The sequence below is a fragment of the Crotalus tigris genome, unplaced genomic scaffold, assembly GCF_016545835.1.
Source record: "Crotalus tigris isolate CLP2741 ecotype Arizona unplaced genomic scaffold, ASM1654583v1 scf7180000017560.2302168, whole genome shotgun sequence".
NCBI classification, from domain to species: Eukaryota; Metazoa; Chordata; class Lepidosauria; order Squamata; family Viperidae; genus Crotalus; species Crotalus tigris.
The window spans coordinates 535,323-556,079 of NW_024096474.1; the positions used below are offsets into that span (position 1 = coordinate 535,323).

Sequence of the window (20,757 nt, forward strand, 5' to 3'; positions counted from 1 at the left end):
TCTCCCCTCCCCCCTTTTCTTTGTGTATCTACAGCAATACAGATGGAGGAGAATATTTGCAGCTCCGGGTTGAACAATGGAGTCCCTGAAGCTCTCGGAGCTGGGTGGTTTTCTTGCAGACATTTTTTGACCCAAGTAGGGAACATCATCAGTGCCAGAAGGTTTTGCTCTCTTTTACATACTAGTGCAGGGGTAGGCAACCTGGGCTCTTTTATGACTCGCGGACTTCAACTCCCAGAATTCCTGAGCCAGCCATGCTGAGGGGAAAGGGAGATGTTTCCAAGCTGAGCCATGCTGGCTCAGGAATTCTGGGAGTTGAAGTCCACGAGTCATGAAGGGGGCCATAGTTTCCCCATGCTGGCTCAGGAATTCTGGGAGTTGAAATCCATGAGTCATGAAGGGGCCATATAGTTCCCCCCCGATGGCTCAGGAATTCTGGGAGTTGAAGTCCACAAGTCATGAGGGGGCCAAAGTTTCCCCCATGCTGGCTCAGGAATTCTGGGAGTTGAAGTCCATGAGTCATGAAGGGGCCAAAGTTTCCCTCATACTGGCTCAGGAATTCTGGGAGTTGAAGTCCACGAGTCATAAAAGAGCCAAGGTTGCATATCCCTGCACTAGTGGCTTCCCCGGTCAATGTTGGTAGGAGTGTTCTTGGTGGTTCCTTGAACAGACTGTTGTTTGTTGTTAGCTTGTTTGTCTGAACTGGTAGTTTTGGCTAAATGCTAGAGAATTCTTAGAAACCCTATCCCTCAAAGAAATCAGCCATCAACAGGCAGATTGAGATAAAAACCTACAAACCATTAAAAAACAACAACCAGAACAGCAAAAAGAAAACAAAAAGATCAAAATGCCTCATCAGCAATCAACACCCAGACGAATAGAGGGCAACACAAAGATTAACCTTACACCAACAATCAAGAAGTAAACAATACTCGAATCAAGGAATTAGCAGTTCAGACAAATAATCAAACAGTAAACATCAGCCTAATTAAGGAAGCCTCAAGGACACCCCAGCAATGCTACAGGGCAAGTCACTAGTATATAAAAGAGGGCAAACCCCCCCCCCCTTCTGGCCTTGATGATGTTACCTAACTGGGTCATGAAGCATCTGCAAGAAAAAAACCAAGCTCAGAGAGCACCAAGGATTTACATCAGTATCCCACTGTTGATAAACTAAATGTTTGCTGAGACATACCACGGGGTTGAGCAAGACAGCAACAATTAGTCATGGCCACAAAACCAACACAAGCAGACCTTGGTCAGATTCCTGGTTAGGGTCTCTTTTTGCAAGAGATGCAACAGATGTAGTTGCCTGGTAACTGGAGGATAAGGCCTGTGATACAGTTCTTGCGCAATCCTTGAATGGAACCCTTAGCAACAAAGAGACGTCAGAAATGGGAGAGGGCTCCTTGCAGCTGGAAAAAACCCTTTGGCCCACATAACAAAGTCCGTGCCTGGAACTTGCAAGAAGACCTGCTCTTGCTTTAGGTGAGCTCCGTTCTCACTTTAGCGGGACCCCTTCCCTGTTCCCAGCTCCAAAACCGTAGACTTTCTCTTATGGCAGGAACTGTGGAGCCCAGCCCAAGAACGACGTAAAACAGTCCAGCCAAAGTTCAATTCTTTATTTGCTTATGCCCAATTGACAGACTCTTGCCAGACTGAATCCTTGCTAATCTCAAGCCACTGGATATATCCTAGAAGATTCTAGGTAGTGGTTATTCTGACCCTCTTCCTCTGTCTCCCGTCCAGCTCTGGGATGGGCTGCCTCTCATGGCCTCCCCCCTCCCCATCCTTGGAATCTGCCCCCTCCTTCCTTGGAAACGGCTGCTTCACTGCAGCCCATCACACCAGCTCCTCCTTCTCAGGCACCATTCAGCCGTTCAGTTGCTTCTGCTACAAATTTTCATGCAAATATTTACCGTTTTGAATTGGCTTGAGTTCTTCTACCCAACAAGCTACTAATTTGCCCTTGTGAACTCTTTGGGCACCAGAGTTTCCTTAAGCAGCCAGAGTCAAACTCTTACATTCCTGTGTTCAATCCACTTAGTTAATGTCTCTTTTCATTCTATATCAAAGCTACAGCAGAGTAGTGGGTGGTGGGTGTCATTTCCTCTGGAGCAGTGGTTCTCAACTTTTTAATGCCGCGACCCCAACCGGTCGTAAGTCGAGGACTAAACCGGTTGTAAGTCGAGGGCTAAACTGGTCGTAAGTCGAGGACTACCCAACCAGTTGTAAGTCAAAGACTTTCCCTGCCTGGGATCGCCGTGCATACGTGGTGCCGCCCACTGTGCCGGCCGAGGCGTAGCTGGCAAGTGGCAGAGATGGAGCAGGCCGACCACTGACTGGGCCACCAGCTGGCCCAGCCCAAGGGAGGTAAGGCACCCACCGGAAAAGGGGAAAAAATGGCGGACAGCCTTGCTTGGCGACCCCCGTGAAATGGTCGATCGACCCCAAATGGGGTCGTGACCCATAGGTTGAGAACCGCTGCTCTGGAGGAGGCGCTGGGAAGCTTCTGCCTCACCTCCCTTCAGCTGGCTGAAGGCAACTCTTTTACAGGATGCAGAGGTCATTTCATGGAGAGTCCCCCAACCTGACGCCCCTGGGAACTGAGCAGTCGGAGCACCCGTGTCCGGATCTCCCTGGTCCTCACGCCATAGATGATCGGGTTGAGGATCGGGGGCAGAATGACGTAGAGGTTGGCAATGAGGATGTGGGCAAAATGGGAAATGTTGTGTCCAAAGCGGTGGGTGAGGAAGGAGAAGAGGGCTGGCGTGTAGAAGACAAAAATTACGGCAACGTGGGAACTGCAGGTGCCCAAAGATTTGAGCCGGGCCTCCCTGGAACGCAGATGGAAAACTGCCCTTAGGATCAGCACGTAGGACCCAAAGATCAGGACTAAGTCCAGCATCAGGAAGGCAATCGCGAACAAGCCGTAGATGCTGTTCGCCCGGATGTCTGTGCAGGACAGCTTGGCGATGCCCATGTGCTCGCAATAGGTGTGGGGCATGTTGATGTGGGCACTGCAGAAGGGCAGGCGCTTCGACATCACGGCCATCGGAAATATCAGACAGGCCCGCTTCAGAGTTATGCCCAGGCAAATCCAGATCACTGTGGCTTGTGTGAGCATAGTGGAGTATCTGAGAGGGTCACAGATGGCCACATACCTGTCGAAAGCCATGGCCAGGAGCACCATGGATTCCATCCCCGTGAAGGTGTGGATGAAGAACATCTGGGCCAGGCAGGCGTCAAAGGTGATCTCCCCCTGGCCAAACCAGAAGATGGCCAGCATCTTGGGCAGGGTGGAGATGGAGAGGCCCAGGTCAACGAAGGAGAGCAGGCAGAGGAAGTAGAACATGGGCTGGTGCAGGCTGGCCTCGGTCTTCACCACAAAGAGGATGGTGAAGTTCCCCAGAAGAGCAATGAGGAACCCAGCACAGAAAGGGATGGAGAGCCATCCGTGCACCTCCTCCAGCCCTGGGACCCCCAGCAGGACAAACACGGGAGAGTAGAAATGGGTGCTGTTGGGGGGCCACATCCTTTCACAGGTGGGTTGCTCTCAGTTGGGTTCCCTCCTACAGTCCATTCAATCTCTGCCTACCGCAACTGCACAGTCGCTGATCAGTCAGGAAAGAGCCCCGCCAGCTGTGAGATCTACTTCCCAGGAAAACCTTGGGTGGTCAAGGAACCCAGATCTTCGGGGAGACCTGCTGCAGAGATGCAGGCAGAATCGCCGGGTGGGGGTCTGCAGGAAGAGAAGCAAGAGAGGCTGAGGAGGCCGAGCACCTTCCTCTGAGGATGGGGGGCATTTATGCCATCTCCTCCTATCCTGGCTGGAGTCTCAAGGGCGCAGAGACTAATTACGGCATGTCTGTTCTTGGCCCCAAACGGGCCCTGATCATCTGGAGAGGTTTCTATCTGGAGACATCAGCCTAGGCCAACAATGTGAGGGGGGGTCTTACAACATGCCCTGATCCAAGCAGTGGAGCATAGGTGAGGAGCATCTGCAGTCCCTGCAGCTGATGGGGCAGCCAAGGTTAAGACTGACCATCTCCTGGGTCTTTGCTCATTGCATCCTACAATGAGCATGCAGACATCCAGAGCCCCAGTCAATCAACCGATCACAGCCCACCCGTCACCCTCCATCTTGGAAGGAGAATCGCCCCCTCCCCAGAAGCTCTCCCAAGCAGTCGGGGCTTAACCCTCTGACCGAGGTCCCACCAGGAGGGCTGGCCCTGCCACTGGGGGAAGGCTGCCGCTGCTTCCTGGGTGTTTCCTTCTCTTCAGCTTTGTGGCGCTTTGCAAAGGGCAAGACGACCTTCTGGGGGGGGGGGGAGGAGGAGCATCCCCTGAAAGCCCCTGGGCCGTCTTGCACAGGGCGTCCTTGTCCTGGAGCCCTCATGGGCGGAATGGCTAAAGGGCAGTCTCGCTTGTCCTCAACGTACAGCCTTGCCACCCCTTGTCTTGCCTTGCGCACAGAGAAACTGAGGGCTGCTGGCAGAGGGCAGGCGGGCGCTGGGAGGGCTGCTTCACAAAGAGAGGAGTGGCGAGGAAGTCAGGGGCCTGCTGGTGGCCTAGGATGGGCAGGAATTGGGGCTTGGAGAGTTGGCAAGGTTGAGCAGCTCGGAAACTAGGTTGCCCTGCCAGTCACAGCCTTACCCACCCAGGAGAACATGTGTAGCCCAGGGCGAAATGGGGAGTCCTTGGAGCTCCCTGGTAGTTTTCTTGCAGACCTTTCATGACCCAAACCAGGTAACACCATCAGTGCTGCAAGGAAGTTGGATTTGCAGGGAGGAGGAGGAGGAGGAGGAGGAGGAGGAGGAGGAGGAAGAGGAAGAGGAAGAGGAAGAGGAAGAAAAGTTCTGTGAGGTCTTGGGTGCTGTCTGAGCTTACTTGTTTCCTTGCAGACGGTTCCTGACCCAAAGTAGGTAACATCATCAGAGGTAGCCATCATTGCTAACATTGACGATGTTACCTAGTTTGAGTAATGAGTGGGGAGGAGGAAGAGGGGGAGTCCGGAGGGGTGGCTCAAACCTGCAGAGGGTCCAGGGGCACACAGGTGCTGGGCTAGGGTTCTGCCAGGAGGGATGCCTGGGGTGCCAGCCCAGTCATTTCCCCCCCTTTTCTCCTTTTTTAAGCTCTTCCAACCTCCTGCTAGCTGCCAGCAGGAAGCACATGTGGACTGATGTGAAGCTAGCTTCCTGTTTCATTTTTCTGATTGTTATTATGCTGGTCATTTTAAAAAATATTTTGGGTTTGTGGCTTATGGGGAGTGTATTTTTTAATGGTTGCTTGTAGTTCTTATAAACCCCTTGAATCAGTTTAACACACAATATACTCCGGTGTCATGACTTCTTTTTCAAACTGTACCTGATAGGTGTGCACCAATATAATGAATCTTCAGGGACAGTCAAATCTACCGAGCAGTGGAAGCTTACATACACACGTGATGTATGATTTAGTACAGTGATGGCGAACCTTTTAGAGACCGAGTGCCCCCAAACTGCCCTGCTCCTGCCCTGCCCCTGCCCTCCTGCACCCTCCCCCCACCCGCCCTCAGGACCATCCACGGCCTGCCGCAGATCGCCCAGGCAGCCCTGCAGCACCATGGTGGCTACACCCTCCGCCCGTGCCCCGCAGCATCATGTGCTGCCCAGCTGCCATGTGCTTGGCTGTGATGCTCCGTGTGGGCCGCATCTGGGGGTGACTCTCCTCCGGGGGGGGCTGCTGGTGAGGACTGGGCTGCGGGGCAAGGCGGGGCTGGGGCGACAGTGTGCTTGTCCACAGAGAGGGCTCCGAGTGCTGCCTCTGGCACGAGTGCCATAGGTTCGCCACCACTGATTTAGTATGTAGCAAGAAATATGTCGGAAAGAGTGTAACCTCATAGCACCTCGGCCAGTGTGGAACGAGGAGGGATGTGGCGGCTGGGACAGGTTTGTATAAAGAAAGGAATAGTTTGAGTTGGAACTTTGATAAGCTTCTCTCCCTGCTTGTTGCAATAAATGAAACAAAAGGCCTTAACTGTCTCATGGTTGGTTATTGGCCAGGCGAACTTGCCTCTGGTCACGAGGGAAAGTAGCCAGGAGCAGATAACAGTACCCAATTAGATTGACCCAGGCTTAAAAGAGTCACAAAGACATCAAATTCTGGTTCTTTTAATGGTACTTGTTCCTCTTTAATAACATCATCTAATTATTCTATAGTACAGTGGCGGGATTGAAATATGTGAACAACCGGTTCTTTGTGTGGATGCCGCTTCTGGAAGTCCATTCTGGGTCTGGGCAACAAAACATTAGCCACTGGTTCTGCTGAAGTGGTGCGAACCGGCTGAATCCCACCACTGATTCTGTAATAGCAGATATTTAAATTTATTTTCAGAGTTCAAAAGTCGTAAGATCCATCAATTTAGGTTTTTTTTCTTCTGTTGCCCTCTAGTGGCCACCCTTCAAAGTCTCCTTGACAGTTATTCTTTTGCAATAGTGGCCATGACGAGGCGAAGGTTTCGTTGAAAGAAAAACCATCAAGTCCAGTTCCAAGCCAGGAGTAAATAAAATGGAGGGTAAGATGCTGGAAATAAAAATGGAGGCTGCTTAAGAAAGAGGGTTCCTGTTTATTGATGAGCAGAACCAGCAACAGCATGCTGTTCTGGGACAGCCGACCAGATGGAGTTGAAGGAGAAATGGAGATAAAATCTTAGGCATAAAAAGCCCCAGTCTCTCTTTTCTCAGGCAGAAACCTGAGGAGGCCCCTCTTTAGAAATGGAGATTTGGCGAGCCTTTCAGAAAGACTGGGGCCACCCTGTTCATAAGCAAAATCCCCTCAGCCCCCACAGCTGGCGGGGCTGAAGGCAGGTGTCAAGGTTGTACTCAACTGCTGTTCTGCAAAGTCTGGTATGTGTGTGCGTGTGTGTGTTGGAAAGATTCCCCGTTGTGATTGTCGTGCTGATATGCAAACTGTTACAGATATTGTATAAGATTGCTCACAATGTGTGTTCGTTGGATCCCCAGAAGATCTGCACAAAGCAACGCCACAAGTGATTGCCTGGAGAGCTGAACTGGACTTCCAGTTATGAGGCCAGTGCCCCAAAGAAGTATTGTGTGTCATTATGTGGATTGTCCATGTGCATGTTTACTTTTCTTCTGTCACATGCTCATCATTCTCTCTCTCTCTCTCTCTCTCTCTCTCTCTCTCTCTCTCTCTCTCTCTCTCTCTCTCTCTCTCGTGTATATGTGCATAAACGTGTGTGTGTGTGTGTGTGTGTGTATTTGATATCTGCACCATCAGGCAGTGTGAGTCATGAGTCCCCTTCCTGAACTGAACAAGCGCAGAATTCTTTTCCGGATCTCCCTGGTCCTCACGCCATAGATGACCGGGTTGAGCATCGGGGGCAGAATGACGTACAGGTTGGCAATGAGGATGTGGGCAAAATGGGGAATGTTGTGTCCAAAGCGGTGGGTGAGGAAGGAGAAGAGGGCTGGCGTGTAGAAGACAAAAATTACGGCAACGTGGGAACTGCAGGTGCCCAAAGATTTGAGCCGGGCCTCCCTGGAACGCAGATGGAAAACTGCCCTTAGGATCAGCACGTAGGACCCAAAGATCAGGACTAAGTCCAGCATAAGGAAGGCAATCGCGAACAAGCCGTAGATGCTGTTCGCCCGGATGTCTGTGCAGGACAGCTTGGCGATGCCCATGTGCTCGCAGTAGGTGTGGGCGATGATGAGGTGAGACTTGCAGAAGGGCAGGTGCAGAGTCATCAGCACAATGGGAATCACCAGAAAAGTTGGTCGCAACGCCACAAAGGCACACATGCAGGCCACCCGCTCTTTGGTCAGGATGACGGTGTATCTCAGAGGGTCACAGATGGCCACAAACCTGTCGAAAGCCATGGCCAGGAGCACCACGGATTCCATCCCCGTGAAAGTGTGGATGAAGAACATCTGGGCCAGGCAGGCGTCAAACGTGATCTCCCCCTGGCCAAACCAGAAGATGGTCAGCATCTTGGGCAGGGTGGAGGTGGAGAGGCCCAGGTCAATGAAGGAGAGCAGGCAAAGGAAGTAGAACATGGGCTGGTGCAGGCTGGCCTCGGTCTTCACCACAAAGAGGATGGTGAAGTTCCCCAGGACAGCGATCGCATACCCAACACACAGAGGGATGGAGAGCCAGGGGTGCAGAGCTTCCAGTCCTGGCACGCCAAGCAAGGTGCAGGTGGGAGAATAGAAATGGGAGGCATTAGAGGTGGGCATCCTCCCGGGTCTCAGTGGCGGGAAAAGCACCTGGCATGATAAGGAAGAGAGGCCAGCATGTTCCAGCCCTGGACTTTAGACCCCGATGGGGCCGAGCGGCCACTGTGGAAATCAGGAGCAACTGGCCCAGTGTGAAAAGGACCCTGAAAGCCACAGGAAATAACAATTAGGGAAAGGCAGAAGACAGAGAACCTCTGCACCTCTGGAGGCCCACCAGTGAAGTTCCTGCATCTCCTCAAAGAGTGGGGAGACCCATTTTGGGAGGGTAGAAAAACAGGCTCTAAGAATAGCAATAGCCCTTAGACTCATATACCACTTCACAGTGCTTTACAACCCTCTCTAAGCAGTTTACAGAGTCAGCATGTTGCCTCCAACAATCTGGATCCTCATTTTATTGACTTCGGAAGGATGGAACGCCGAGTCAACCTTGACCCAATCAGGATCAACCTCCAGGCTGTGGGCAGAGTCAGCCTGCAATACTGCATTCTAACCACTGTACCACTGACCCTCAAACACACCCTCCTTAGTCCACGTTGCAGATTTTTCACTGAATCCAAATAACAGAATAACAAAAAAACGGATTTGGAAGGGACCTTGGAGATCTTCTAGTCAATGTCAGATCTGCCTGGCTCCGCTCGGGGGCTTCACGGGCTTCCTGCCCTAAAAAGAAGAAGGGGCAGGCAGGAGGATGAAAGGGAGAAGGAGGGGGAGAAGGATTAAAGGGCAAGAAAGCTTTGTGTGTATGTGATAGGAAATCGGGAGGGGGGGAATGACAGGTAGAAGGACCAGCGCAGCCGGATCCTGTTTGTACCAGCATCCTATGACCAGGCACCCCGAGAAATATGTGCATTACTCCCCCCCCAAAAAAACCTCAGAGTTCTCAACACATCTTAGTGAGTTCCGGTTGGCTGGAAATGGGCTGGTCAGGGGGGAGGATGGATTGCGGGCAAACCTACACCTTATTTTTGTATCCCAAGAGCATGGTAATTTCAGAGCTGGCTTCACTTTACTGCAACCGTCACTCTTAGTAAAAGAGCCCTTTGCTTTAACCAAATGAAGTTGAAGGCTTTTCTTTCCTAAGGGATCAGATCAGGCCAGGTCTGACATAGTCCAACCCCCTGCTCAAGCAGGAGACCCCAGACCGTTCCAGAAAATTGGCTGTGCAGTCTCTTCTTAAAAGCCTCCAGTGTTGGAGTACCCACAATTTCTGGAGGCAACTCCCATTCCATTGGTTAACTGTTCTCACTGTCAGGAAGTTTCTCCTTAGTTCCAGGTTGCTTCTCTCCTTGACTGGTTTCCATCCATTGCTTCTTGTCCTGCCTTCAGGTGCTTTGGAGAATAGCTTGACTCTCTCTTCTTTGGGGCAGCCCCTGAGATATTGAAATACTGCTATCATATCCCCCCTCGTCCTTCTCTTTGTTAAACTAGACATCCCCAATTCCAGCAACCGGTCACTCTATGTTTCAGACTCCAGCCCCCTAATCGTCTTCGTAATGTTGAGGATTTCTGAGCATCATTTCCTGCTCACCCCATTCTCATGTGCAGCCACATCCCCGATGCACAAGGAATCTGGGTCTGTCTTCCTCCCCCTTCCAGTTTAGTTTACACCTTCCCTGTCATGTTTGGACCAGGTGCCAGGTGGGTGTAAAGCAGAACAATCTGAGGACAGCAATTCCATCACTCAGTCACTGCCTCTGCCTCAGCCTGGCCCTTAAGATTCAGGAGTGCCTAAGGTGGGGGGGGGGGGAAGGAGTCACGGTCTCCTGGCTTCAGGATTGGTGCCAAAGTGGCTCTAGCGGTGCAGATATTGCTCAGTTCTTATCACTTACATATCTTTCCTTTGCTCTGGGAACTCAAGATCAAACCAAGGGATCAGCAGCAACTTTAACTGAATTTTAAATTTATATTTAACATCCCAATTTATTGTTTTAATGCTTTATATTGCATCTTCATTGAATGATCGTAAGCCACCTAGAGTCTCCTCTGGTGAGAGGACAACATATACATTTAAAAACGAATAAATAAACTTGTCCTATCATGCAGCAGTTGACTCTGCCCTTGCCAAGACCCCTCCTGGCCTCTGCCGCCCTTGCCCTGTCTGCTCACCTGGGAAGGGTCCCTGCCAGGCGGGCTCAGCCATGGGACCCGGAGGGGGCGGTCTGCCAGCAGCTGCATCCCTGGCCAGGGCGTTGCCTCCCATCTGCACCACCTGGCTGCACAGGGAGCAGCTTTTATGGCCTGGCGCCCCCCGGAATTCTCCGTGGGGATCTCAAGGCTGATGAATTGCACAGAGAGCTGTGCAAGCACTCAGGTTCCCAAGGCCTGGAGTCTCCCCCCCAGGACAGGAGAATCGTGGTTGCCACCCAGAGACCAAAGTCAAAAGGCAGACTGGGTGGGAGTTAATGGCTGGATGTTGGAAGGCAAGAAAAGACGTTGCCATATTCAACCTCCATACATACATTCACACATGCATGAAAACAAATCCATCACCCTATTCAGTTGCAGGATCTGGAAATATCCAGCCCATTGAAGAAGGAGTAAGGCCGACTTGATAACAGGCTTCTAATATTTGAGGTGCTTCCACAGAGAGGATGGCATCAAACTGTTCTCCAAAGCCCCTGAGGGCAGGACAAGGAGTAGCAGCTGGAAGGCCATCAGAGGGAGGTTCAACCTGGAACTCAGGAGGAATTTCTTCACAATGAGGACAATTAATCATAGGAATGGCTTCTCCCCAGAAATGGTGGGTGCTCCAGCACTGGAAATTTTCTAGGACAAGTTTGGGCAGCCATTTGACCAGAACTGTATAAGGTCTTCTGCTTGAGCAGGGGTTGGACTAGAAGATCTCCAAGGTCTTGTCCGATTCTCTTATTCTATTACTGTTATTGTTACTATAACTATTCTCTTTTTGGCTTGGTTCAGCTGGAGCAGCTGCTTCATCCTGAGGTCTGGGCCACACGGCTATCGAACCTCACGGGATGGGCAAGTATCCTCAGAGGTGGTCCTGCGGATCACCTGGCCTTGTGTCATATAGGAGTTTAATGGTAATAATCAACCTTTTGAATTTCACCTGGAAAGAAATTGAGAGCCAATGCAGCTCACATAGTATAAATGCAGCATGGGCAAATGAGAGATGCCCAATACCACCTATGCTGCTGTATTCTGGACCAATTTATGGGTGGTCTTCAAGGGTGGTCTTCCTGTAGAGTGCATTGCAGAGTCCAGCCTGGAAGTGACCAAGGCATGAGTGACCATGAGCAAAGGGTCCCAGTCCAGGAAAGGCCGCAATGGGGGCACAAGATGTATCTGCGCAAAGGGTGTGTCAACGAGGTGACAATGGATGTCGTCGCTCTGACAACTGAGAATCAGCAGCCATTTTACTTTTGCTTCTAACGTGCCTTTTCTATTCTTTTAGAGTTCAGATGTAGAAGGGGAGAAATGGGGTAAATGCTTGAGGGTTTAGCTAGCCATAACAATGTAGAAGTGTGGGAACTCAAGGACGTGGTCTGATAAGGTTTTGGCGGGCTGAGGAGCTGGTGAGAAAAGCCCATGTCTTGCATTAATTGGGGAAGGTGATTTATGACAGTGTTTGTGGGGTGGGAATTGCAACTTGTTACTTTGTATCTGGGGGGAAGGAATCTGAGTTTTGGGTTTAACTATGTAAGTGTCAATACTTTGTTTCTTAATAAAATGTTCTCTAAGGAAGAATTCTTGTCTTGAAGTTCTTTTACCAGTTTCATCTATCGGAACCATGACAGGGTGTGGATGGGTCGCTTCTTTTGGGGACCTCTAAGCTGGCCCTGGAAAGGGAAGGGTGGAGACTGGACAGAAATCGACCCGATCACTTTGGTTCAGTTGTGGTCTGTGTCAAGGAATTCCGCAGCAGACGGTTTTGACGAAGTGGGAGAGACTGACACGAACTTGTAGTCTTTTATATAAATAAATATATTTAACATCTCTGTGTTTACAGCAGACAAGATAGTCTGGAGCACAGGAGCATCTTGAGGTAAATCACTAAGAGCACACAGAGCGCACACACAGAAGAAAAAAGGCGGGGAAAAAGGGAACCTCCCTCTCCACACCCACAGCAACCAATCACAGAGCAGATTGCCTCACGCGAGAGCTGGCACTCTCCAACCAATCAACTACAACTGTGTATTCTGGTCCATTGTACACTTTCACTGTACTAAATTTAAATACCCTAACAAAGAATATTACCACACAGTCTGCCTTCCCCTTGGGAAACGGGGGGGGGGGGAGAGAGAGAGAGAGAGAGAGAGAGAGAGAGGGAGGGAGGGAGGGAGAGAGAGAGAGAGGGAGGGAGAGGGAGAGGGAGAGGGAGAGAGAGAGCGAGCGAGCTCTAAGGGTCAGACAGAGGTTTCCTTCCCCCAAACCAGCCCTCAGCTGCAAAGTCTCCTTTCTCTCCTTCAGCTGGTGATGGCACCACATGCAGGTCTCCTCTGGGGGGAGACCCCTTCAGCCCACAGCTGCAACAGGTCAGGAGGCGTCAGGAAGAAAAGAGCCTGAGCACCCTGTCCCGGATCCTCTTGGTCCGTATGCCATAGATGATGGGGTTCAGCATAGGTGGAACCACGAGGTAGACATTGGCAATGAGGATGTGGGCAGAATGGGGGACGTTGTGGCCAAAGCGGAGGGTGAGGAAGGAGAAGAAGGCGGTAGTGTAGAAGACGAGTATGACACAGATGTGTGAGCTGCAGGTGCCCAGGACCTTGAAGCTAGCTTCTCTGGAGGGCAAGTGGCAGACGGTGCGCAGGATCAGGCCGTAGGAGAGGCTGATGAAGCAGACATCGAAGCCTCCAATCAGGAAAGCCAAGGTGAGGCTGTAGCCCCCGCTGGCCGCCGTATCCGCACAGGCCAGTTTCAACAGAGCCATGAACTCGCAGTAGCTGTGGACGATGACCTTGGACTTGCAGAAGGGCAGCCGCCCCACCAGGAACGGGTGTGGGAGGAACAGCACCAGCCCCCGAGCCACCACGGCCAGCCCCACCTTGGCCAGGAGGGCGTTGGTGAGGACAGTCGCGTGGTGCAAGGGGTTACAAATGGCCATGTAGCGGTCGTAGGCCATGGCCAGGAAGAAGCCAGACTCCATGGCCGTGAAGGAGTGGATGAAGAACATCTGGGCCAGGCAGGCGTGGAAGCCGATGTCCTTCCTGCCAAACCAGAGGATGGCGAGGAGCTTGGGCAGGGCGGAGGAGGAGAGCACCAGGTCCGTGAGGGAGAGCATGCCCAGGAAGAGGTACATGGGCTCATGCAGGCTGGGCTCCGTCTTGATCACGAGCAGGAGGCCCATGTTGCCCAGCAGAGCCACCAGGTACATGGAGCAGAAAGGGATAGAGAGCCACCTGTGCAGGGACTCCAGCCCTGGGATGCCCAGGAGGGTGAAGGCATCGTGGAGCGTGGCCGTGGCATTCACGGGAGCACCAGAGTTGATGTGCTGCATGGTGCGCCTTCATCCGCAGAGCCTCCTCAGTCAAAGAGACCCTTGGACAGAAAGGAAGGAGATTACATCGGGGGGAGGGGGGGACACGGAGGAGGAAGAGAATGTTGGCCATGACTTCAGATATAGCAGCCTCTCCCTGACATTGCAGACAATCTGTGGGGTTCAAGATAGATAGATAGATAGATAGATAGATAGATGGATGGATGGATGGATGGATGGATAGATAGATAGATAGATAGATAGATAGATAGATACTGTACACAGATATGTAGAGATATGATAATCAAAGATAGATAGATATATATAGATAAATAGATAGATACTGTACACATATATAAAGATATGATAGATAAATAGATGATAGATAGATAGATAGATAGATTGATAGATGTTAGATGATAGATGATAGACAGACAGAAAGATAGATAGATAGATAGATACTGTACACAGATATATAGAGATATGATAATCAAAGATAGATAGATAGATATAGATAAATAGATAGATACTGTACACATATATAAAGATGATAGATAGATGATAGATAGATAGATGATAGATGATAGATAGACAGACAGACAGACAGACAGACAGACAGACAGATAGATAGATAGATAGATAGATAGATAGAAAGAAAGAAATAGAGAAATAATAGTGGAGTCAACCCATCTTATCTGGTGGGTTGGCTCTAATATCGGTTGGGCAAGAGACATCCAGAATTTCTGCACCTATGAGGCTTTCTTGGGAATTATTTGTTTACAAAACCACCGCCGAAAGCTGTGCCAATCCGTCTTTTTGCAAAAGACAGTTCTTGGAAGTGCCCTTCTAATCAAGGACAACTGAATTTGAGCTGTACTTGTCATTTTGATCCTTGGTATGGTAGACAATCTGCCCTCTCAAGTAAGAAACCAAAGTGTGTTGCGACAGAGGCCACAGAATATACATCTCTTGGCATGCATCTCCACCGTGAACCTGAAGAGCCCCAAAGCCTGCAAGGCTACAGGTTGCAGCCCCCCTGAAATGATACCCAGGGTTTTCAGAGGAAACGCAGAGGATAGCCTGACCTTCACTGCAGGAAGACAGCTCAGAGAACATGGGTGACCTTCCTGTGGATGATCTGGTGCCTCTAAATCCTGTACCTCTAAGGAGGATCCCAGCCTGCAGACGGAAGGCTGGGAAGGAGGAGGAAGCTCACATGAAACACTGGGGCCCAGGAGGATGTCCGTGCCTCACCCTGGTGGGTTTTGGAATGGCAGAAAGAGGCTGATATTTGGTCAGAAAACAGCTTTCCCTTCTGCAGATGTGAGGCCCTGTCAAGGAGGCTCTCCCATGCACCTTATGTGGAGCCATGGGTGGCAGGAGACCTTCTCAGCAGCAGGTCCCCCACATTAGGGAATGGCCCCAGGCAGAGCCAGGCTGCTCCAACATTGCTTCAGGCTCAGCATCTACCAGAGCCTGAGAACGGTGGGGAGGGGTCTTCATTTGCTTCTCTCTTTATTGTATTTCCTTCCCCTTGTGGTTTTTCAGGTCTCTTGCCTGGAGAACCAGGGATGCAAGGCAGAGAAATATTTACATTTTCAAACTACCACACCAAGAAACAGACTTAACAGACTTAACAGAATAACAGAGTTGAAAGAGACCTTGTAGATCGTCTAGTCCAGTGTTTCTCAACCTTGACAATTTTAAGGCATGTGGACTTCAACTCCCAGAATTCCACAGCCAGCATTGCTGGCTGTGGAATTCTGGGAGTTGAAGTCCACATGCCTTAAAATTGTCAAGGTTGAGAAACACTGGCTCTAGTCCAACCCCCTGCTCAAGCAGGAGAGCCTATACATCTCAGACAAAGGGCTGCCCCGTCTCTTTTTAAAAACCTCCAGTGATGGAGCACCCACAACTGGAAGCAAGCTGTCCCACTGATTAATTGTTCTCACTGTCAGGAAGTTTCTCCTTAGTTCCAGGTTGCTTCTCTCCTTGATTAGTTCCCATCCGTTGCTTCTTGTCCTGCCTTCTTCAGGCGCTTTGGATAATAGGTTGATCTCTCCCCCTTCTTTGGGGCAGCCCCTGAGATATTGGAAGACTGCTCTCATGTCACCCTTTTAATTAAACTGGACATACCCAATTCCAGCAACTGATCTGTATATGTTTTAGCCTCCAGTCCCCTGATCATCTTTGCTCCTCTCCTCTTCTCTTTTTAGAGTCTCCCTTTCATTGAAAAGTGACTTGCATGCGAGGACCACAGACTCTCGGCCTCCTGTTTCTCTCTCCCCCCCACCACTTGGCAAAATCTGGGCCATTCAGCCCAGAGACTGACCTGGGTGGGGAAAGCAGTCACCCCTTCAGACATGCAGCTCGCTGGTGCTTTTCCTGCAAAGAGGGTCCAGCAGTCAACACCCAGGCAATTTATGACCGGCCCTTCCCTGCCATTTTGGTGGCCTTGGGGAGCGTCTGCCTCTCTTGTGGATCCCAGAGTCCTTTGTACACGCAGCTCCTTCTCCCTCCCTTGCCTGAGGGATTTCCAGTCATGGAAACGATCTTCACAATTCTAACCGATAAATGCCATGCTGCGGTTGTGAAGGTGGATTCCTGCTAACAGGAAGGATGCCGAGGAACTGGGAAGAGTGTCCAAGATGGTGAAGGACTTGGAAGCTCCACCATATAAAGTGAGGGGATGGCAGAAAAGAAAGGATTTGGTCCGTCTTCTCAAGCCTGGAGTCTAGAAATAGCACTAGGAGCAAAATGATCCCAAAATCATGCATGTCCATCCCTGGAGAGTTGCTTCAATAGAAGGTCGAGGACTTGGAGGTTGGCCCTTTATAGTCTCAGGGGTGGCATGGCTTCATTAAGGACCTTGCTGCTCTCTCATTGATGTATCTTGTGACACTGAGGGGCTGCCACAAAGAAGAGAGGGGTCAACTTATTCTCCAAAGCACCAGAGGGCAAGACAAGAAACAATGGAAACTAATCCAGGAGAGAAACAACCTGGAATTAAGGAGAAACTTCCTAACAGTGAGGACAATTAGCCAGTGGAGCATCTGGCCTCCAGACATTGTAGACGCTCCATCACTGGAGGTTTTTAAGAAGATATTGGGCAGTCATTTGTCTGGGATGGTATAGGTCAGGGGTAGGCAACCTTGGCTCTTTTATGACTCGTGGACTTCAACTCCCAGAATTCCTGAGCCAGCCACTCTGAGGGAAAAGGGAGAGGTTTCCAAGCTGAGCCAGGCTGGCTCAGGAATGCTGGGAGTTGAAGTCCACGAGTCATGAAGGGGCCATAGTTCCCCCCTGCTGGCTGAGGAATTCTGGGAGTTGAAGTCCACGAGTCATGAAGGGGCCAAGGTTGTCTACTCCTAGTATAGGTTCTCCTGCTTGAGCAGGGGGTTGGCCTAGAAGACCTCCAAGGTCCCTTCCAGCCTATCCTGATTTCCTTTTAAGGAGAAGGGCTGATGGCCTTTGCTCAGCCCTTCATAGCTGCCACCATGACTGTGGGCTGGGTGTCCTACCAAAATCTGGCTCTCATCTAGTCCCACCTGCTCAGGTTCCCATGAGCCTCCTGCTGGCTGCTAGTTCTGCAGGCCGATAGTCTGCCTGGTCTGTCTCTTCAGCCCTGATGCAGAGGATCTGAGGAGACCCTGGCAGGTCAGTGAAACACTGTTTTGTGAGAAGGTCTGCTTTTGGCCACACTGGGTGGTGAGTTCAATTGGCTCGCCTGTCACATTCTTGCAGGACTACAAAGCATTCTTGGAACTGTTCAGATGAGGCATTTAGGAAGGCAGATTCCAACGGCAAGGGGGATGAGAACGCCTCAGCAAGTGCCATTAAATGGCTAGGCTCTGTTACCTTCCTAGCGGAAATATCCATTTGTCTTATGGGAATAAACACTAAAAGGCTGATTAGAACTTTGATGTTAGAAAGATATAAATGGACTACAGGCAGTCCTCAACTTACAATCACAATTGAGCCTGCAGTTTGATGAATAAGTGGGTCTCCACGTGGATGTCCCTGATTTTATCATACTTTTGCATCCATCATTAAGTATATATGACTGTTGTAAAGCGAATCCATTTTGGCAGGATTGTATCATTGTTCTTGGGCTGGTCCAGACAATACTGTAACCTTGGATGTATTGAAGGATATTTGTGAATGACGGACCCAGAAGTTAATTTTAAGAGTATCTGCCATTATAGATAGACGATGTTTGGAAAATGTTATGGAAGAGGAGCAGGTCTTACTGGATAGCATTTGAAAGAGGATTTAAAAATAGAAATTATGGGAAGGAGATGTTACACTGGACGTACAAATGATGTCTCAACAAAACAAAAGGGTGACCTGGATAAAATTTCTTGTATTTGATTTATGAAAGAGATTTGTTGTAGCTTTGAAGAACTTCTGAGTCAGGACAAAGAAAAAATGAAAATAACCCAAACTCTAGGATATTATTTGAGGAAATTAAAAATCAAGATTATTAAATGTAAAGACAAGGAATATAAAGTTGGTTTATTTGATCAAAATTATTATGTTGTTATCGCTTGTAATCTTTAATGGACTTCTGCAGATCGGGACTTGAATGATGAGAGTTTAAGGATTTCTTTATAGATAAGAGATGCGATATAGAAAGAGATCATTGTATTTTAAGAGAAGGTGATAAGTTACTAAAATTGTCTGAATTTGGAACAGTGACATCTTCAGCTTCAGAGATGGCAAAATGATTAGAAGTTACCGTTATATTAAAAAACAAAAACCCTATAATTAATCAATTAATTTAATAATTAATAAGTATTTACTATGAATTAATCAATTTGACATGCAAATTTAGAGTGAAGGGAATTGGCTATTGGAAATCCCCGTTTTGTCCTTTTTTTGGCCCCCTTCTGACCATATGAAATGTTCTTTTAATAGGTCCATCATCACCATCATCATCCTCACTCTTTTTCCACTCAGGGTAAGCAGGGTTGAAGTTAAGGCAGAAGGTACCAGCTCCAAGCTTCTGAGATGTGATGGACATCAGGAGCTAAAGAGACCGTCTCTTGATGGACGGCTAAATCCCTAATTCACTTACAGCCTTGGCTTGCCTACAACCCAAGTTGCTTTCTGACAATTGTGTTACCCTGAATGAGAGACTCTCACTCTGAAGAAAAGGCAGGGAAAGCGCTCGTTCCTTTCACATGAGAATTTTGGGGCCCTCCAGAGGTCACATTCCATAAAAAGTGACTTCTGCTGCTCTTCCCTCACGTCTTGCAAAGCTGAAAGACCCTGAGGATTTTTTCTCTGATGGGCTTTGTTCTCCAGGCATACACAATGGGATTCAACGCTGGGGGGACTAAGAGGTAGAGGCTGGCTAGCAGGACACGGATATACGGAGCCACTCCGTGGCCAAAGCGGTGGGTTAGGAAAGAGAAGACAGCTGGGGTGTAGAACAACAGGATCACACAAATGTGGGAACTGCAAGTCCCGAGGGTCTTCCAACAGGCGTCCTTTGATGGGAGATGGAAGACTGTCCCAAGAATGAGGAAATAGGAGAAAGAAATAAACACTATGTCAAACCCAATGATTAGGGCAACCACCACTAAGCCATAGGCACTGTTGATTTTGGTGTCCCCACAGGCCAACTTGACCACAGCCATGTGCTCACAATATGAATGGACAATGACCCATGTTTGGCAAAAGTGGAGATGCATTACCATTAGAACTAAGGGGACAAGGAGCACCACTGCCCGAGTGATGATGGCCAAGCCCAGTTTGGCAATGGTGAAGCCAGTGAGGATAGCCATGTACCGCAGGGGGTTACACACAGCCACATAGCGGTCAAAGGCCATAGCCACTAGAAGACCGGACTCCAGGGCGGTGAAGGCATGGATAAAGAACATCTGAGTCAAGCAAGCATTGAAGGCAATGTCATGGGCACCTAGCCAGAAGATGGCGAGCATCTTGGGGATGGTGGAGCTGGACAGGCCCATGTCCACTACGGACAGCATGGATAAGAGCATATACATGGGCTGATGGAGACTGTCCTCCATTTGGATGATAAAGAATACGATCCCATTCCCTACAAGGGCCAGTAGGTAGGTCAGACAGAAGGGAAAGGCCAGCAACAAGTAAGCAGTCTCCAGTCCTGGGATCCCCACCAAGAAGAAGGACGGAGGGATGCCCAGGTCTGTGTGGTTGGGCCAGGTCATGATGGACAGAAGGTTTCCTTGAATCTTGACGGGACTGAAATGACAAATAGAAGGTGGTCAGCTGGACCAACCACCCAGGCAATTGAGGAGCCACTTCATCTTCTGTCTATGCTCAATCCTGATTGGAGGACCAATGGAAATAGTTCGTTCAACCCCAACTCTCCTGTGTGTCCTACATCAACATGATCTTTACAGGATAAAGAGCTTCATCTGCACAGAAGAATGGATTGAGAGGGACTGAGGGGAGCAGGGAAAGGCATCGAAGAGGTGACAGTGGTGAGTCAATTCTGAGATTATCTCAGAAACAGCCACAACCAGATGGGAGAAACCTGCAGACAAGACTCAGGTGGAAACGTCCAGTCCACTTTAGCCCCAGATGAGCATTAAAGAGACCTTCCTAAAACCAGTGTCCTCCTGGCTTCCTTGACTTTGCCCAGCAGTGTGGTGCTTGACCATCTCCCTTGTCCAGAAGCACTCTGCCAGGGTGACCAATGGCCACACTCCTCAATGAGAAGCCCACGAGAAGGAGGACATCAATGTAGCTGCTCCTTAGGCTGACATTACAGAAAAACAAGCCAGCTCCGGCACCGAAGATCGTCTCCCTTGGGATTACCTGCTGGACAGTGGCCCTTCCATCCCCACAGGCCTCCCATGCAGGGTCGAAAGGTTGGAAGCTCTTTCCAGATCTCCAGTGCTGGCTGTTCTGCTGAGTGTTCCTGGTTGCTGCTTTTGCTTCAGCTGCTCTGCTTATGGCATGAGGGGCACCAGTTGGTCTTCTGCAAAGAAGTGAGCAAGCACAGGTTGTGTTGCCTGCTCTGAATCTCCTTCCCCTGGATCGTCTGACACTCTACTCCAGATCCATCAGATGACCGTGAGGGATCTTGTC

General features: G+C 49.8%; 4 protein-coding genes across 4 annotated transcripts; all 4 read right to left on the reverse strand.

The window, feature by feature from the left end:
- Positions 1–2,566: 2,566 nt before the first annotated feature.
- LOC120309974 (olfactory receptor 52E4-like) lies at positions 2,567–3,535 on the reverse strand. Its single transcript, XM_039347766.1, has one exon. The coding sequence runs from the start codon at positions 3,533–3,535 to the stop codon at positions 2,567–2,569; it is 969 nt and encodes a 322-aa protein (XP_039203700.1).
- A 3,742-nt stretch (positions 3,536–7,277) lies between these two features.
- On the reverse strand, positions 7,278–8,240 carry LOC120309978 (olfactory receptor 52E4-like). Its single transcript, XM_039347782.1, has one exon. The coding sequence runs from the start codon at positions 8,238–8,240 to the stop codon at positions 7,278–7,280; it is 963 nt and encodes a 320-aa protein (XP_039203716.1).
- A 4,504-nt stretch (positions 8,241–12,744) lies between these two features.
- LOC120309981 (putative olfactory receptor 52P1) lies at positions 12,745–13,698 on the reverse strand. The gene has a single exon (XM_039347797.1). It carries the CDS (start codon positions 13,696–13,698, stop codon positions 12,745–12,747), a length of 954 nt encoding a protein of 317 aa, XP_039203731.1.
- A 5,225-nt stretch (positions 13,699–18,923) lies between these two features.
- Positions 18,924–20,310, reverse strand: LOC120309987 (olfactory receptor 52E4-like). The gene has a single exon (XM_039347810.1). It carries the CDS (start codon positions 19,869–19,871, stop codon positions 18,924–18,926), a length of 948 nt encoding a protein of 315 aa, XP_039203744.1. The 5' UTR covers positions 19,872–20,310.
- Between the last annotated feature and the right edge of the window lie 447 nt (positions 20,311–20,757).

Coding starts and splice junctions, on each gene's coding strand:
- LOC120309974 (XM_039347766.1), bottom strand. CDS start 3,535: ATGTGGCCCCCCAACAGCACCCATTTCTACTCTCCCGTGTTTGTCCTG.
- LOC120309978 (XM_039347782.1), bottom strand. CDS start 8,240: ATGCCCACCTCTAATGCCTCCCATTTCTATTCTCCCACCTGCACCTTG.
- LOC120309981 (XM_039347797.1), bottom strand. CDS start 13,698: ATGCAGCACATCAACTCTGGTGCTCCCGTGAATGCCACGGCCACGCTC.
- LOC120309987 (XM_039347810.1), bottom strand. CDS start 19,871: ATGACCTGGCCCAACCACACAGACCTGGGCATCCCTCCGTCCTTCTTC.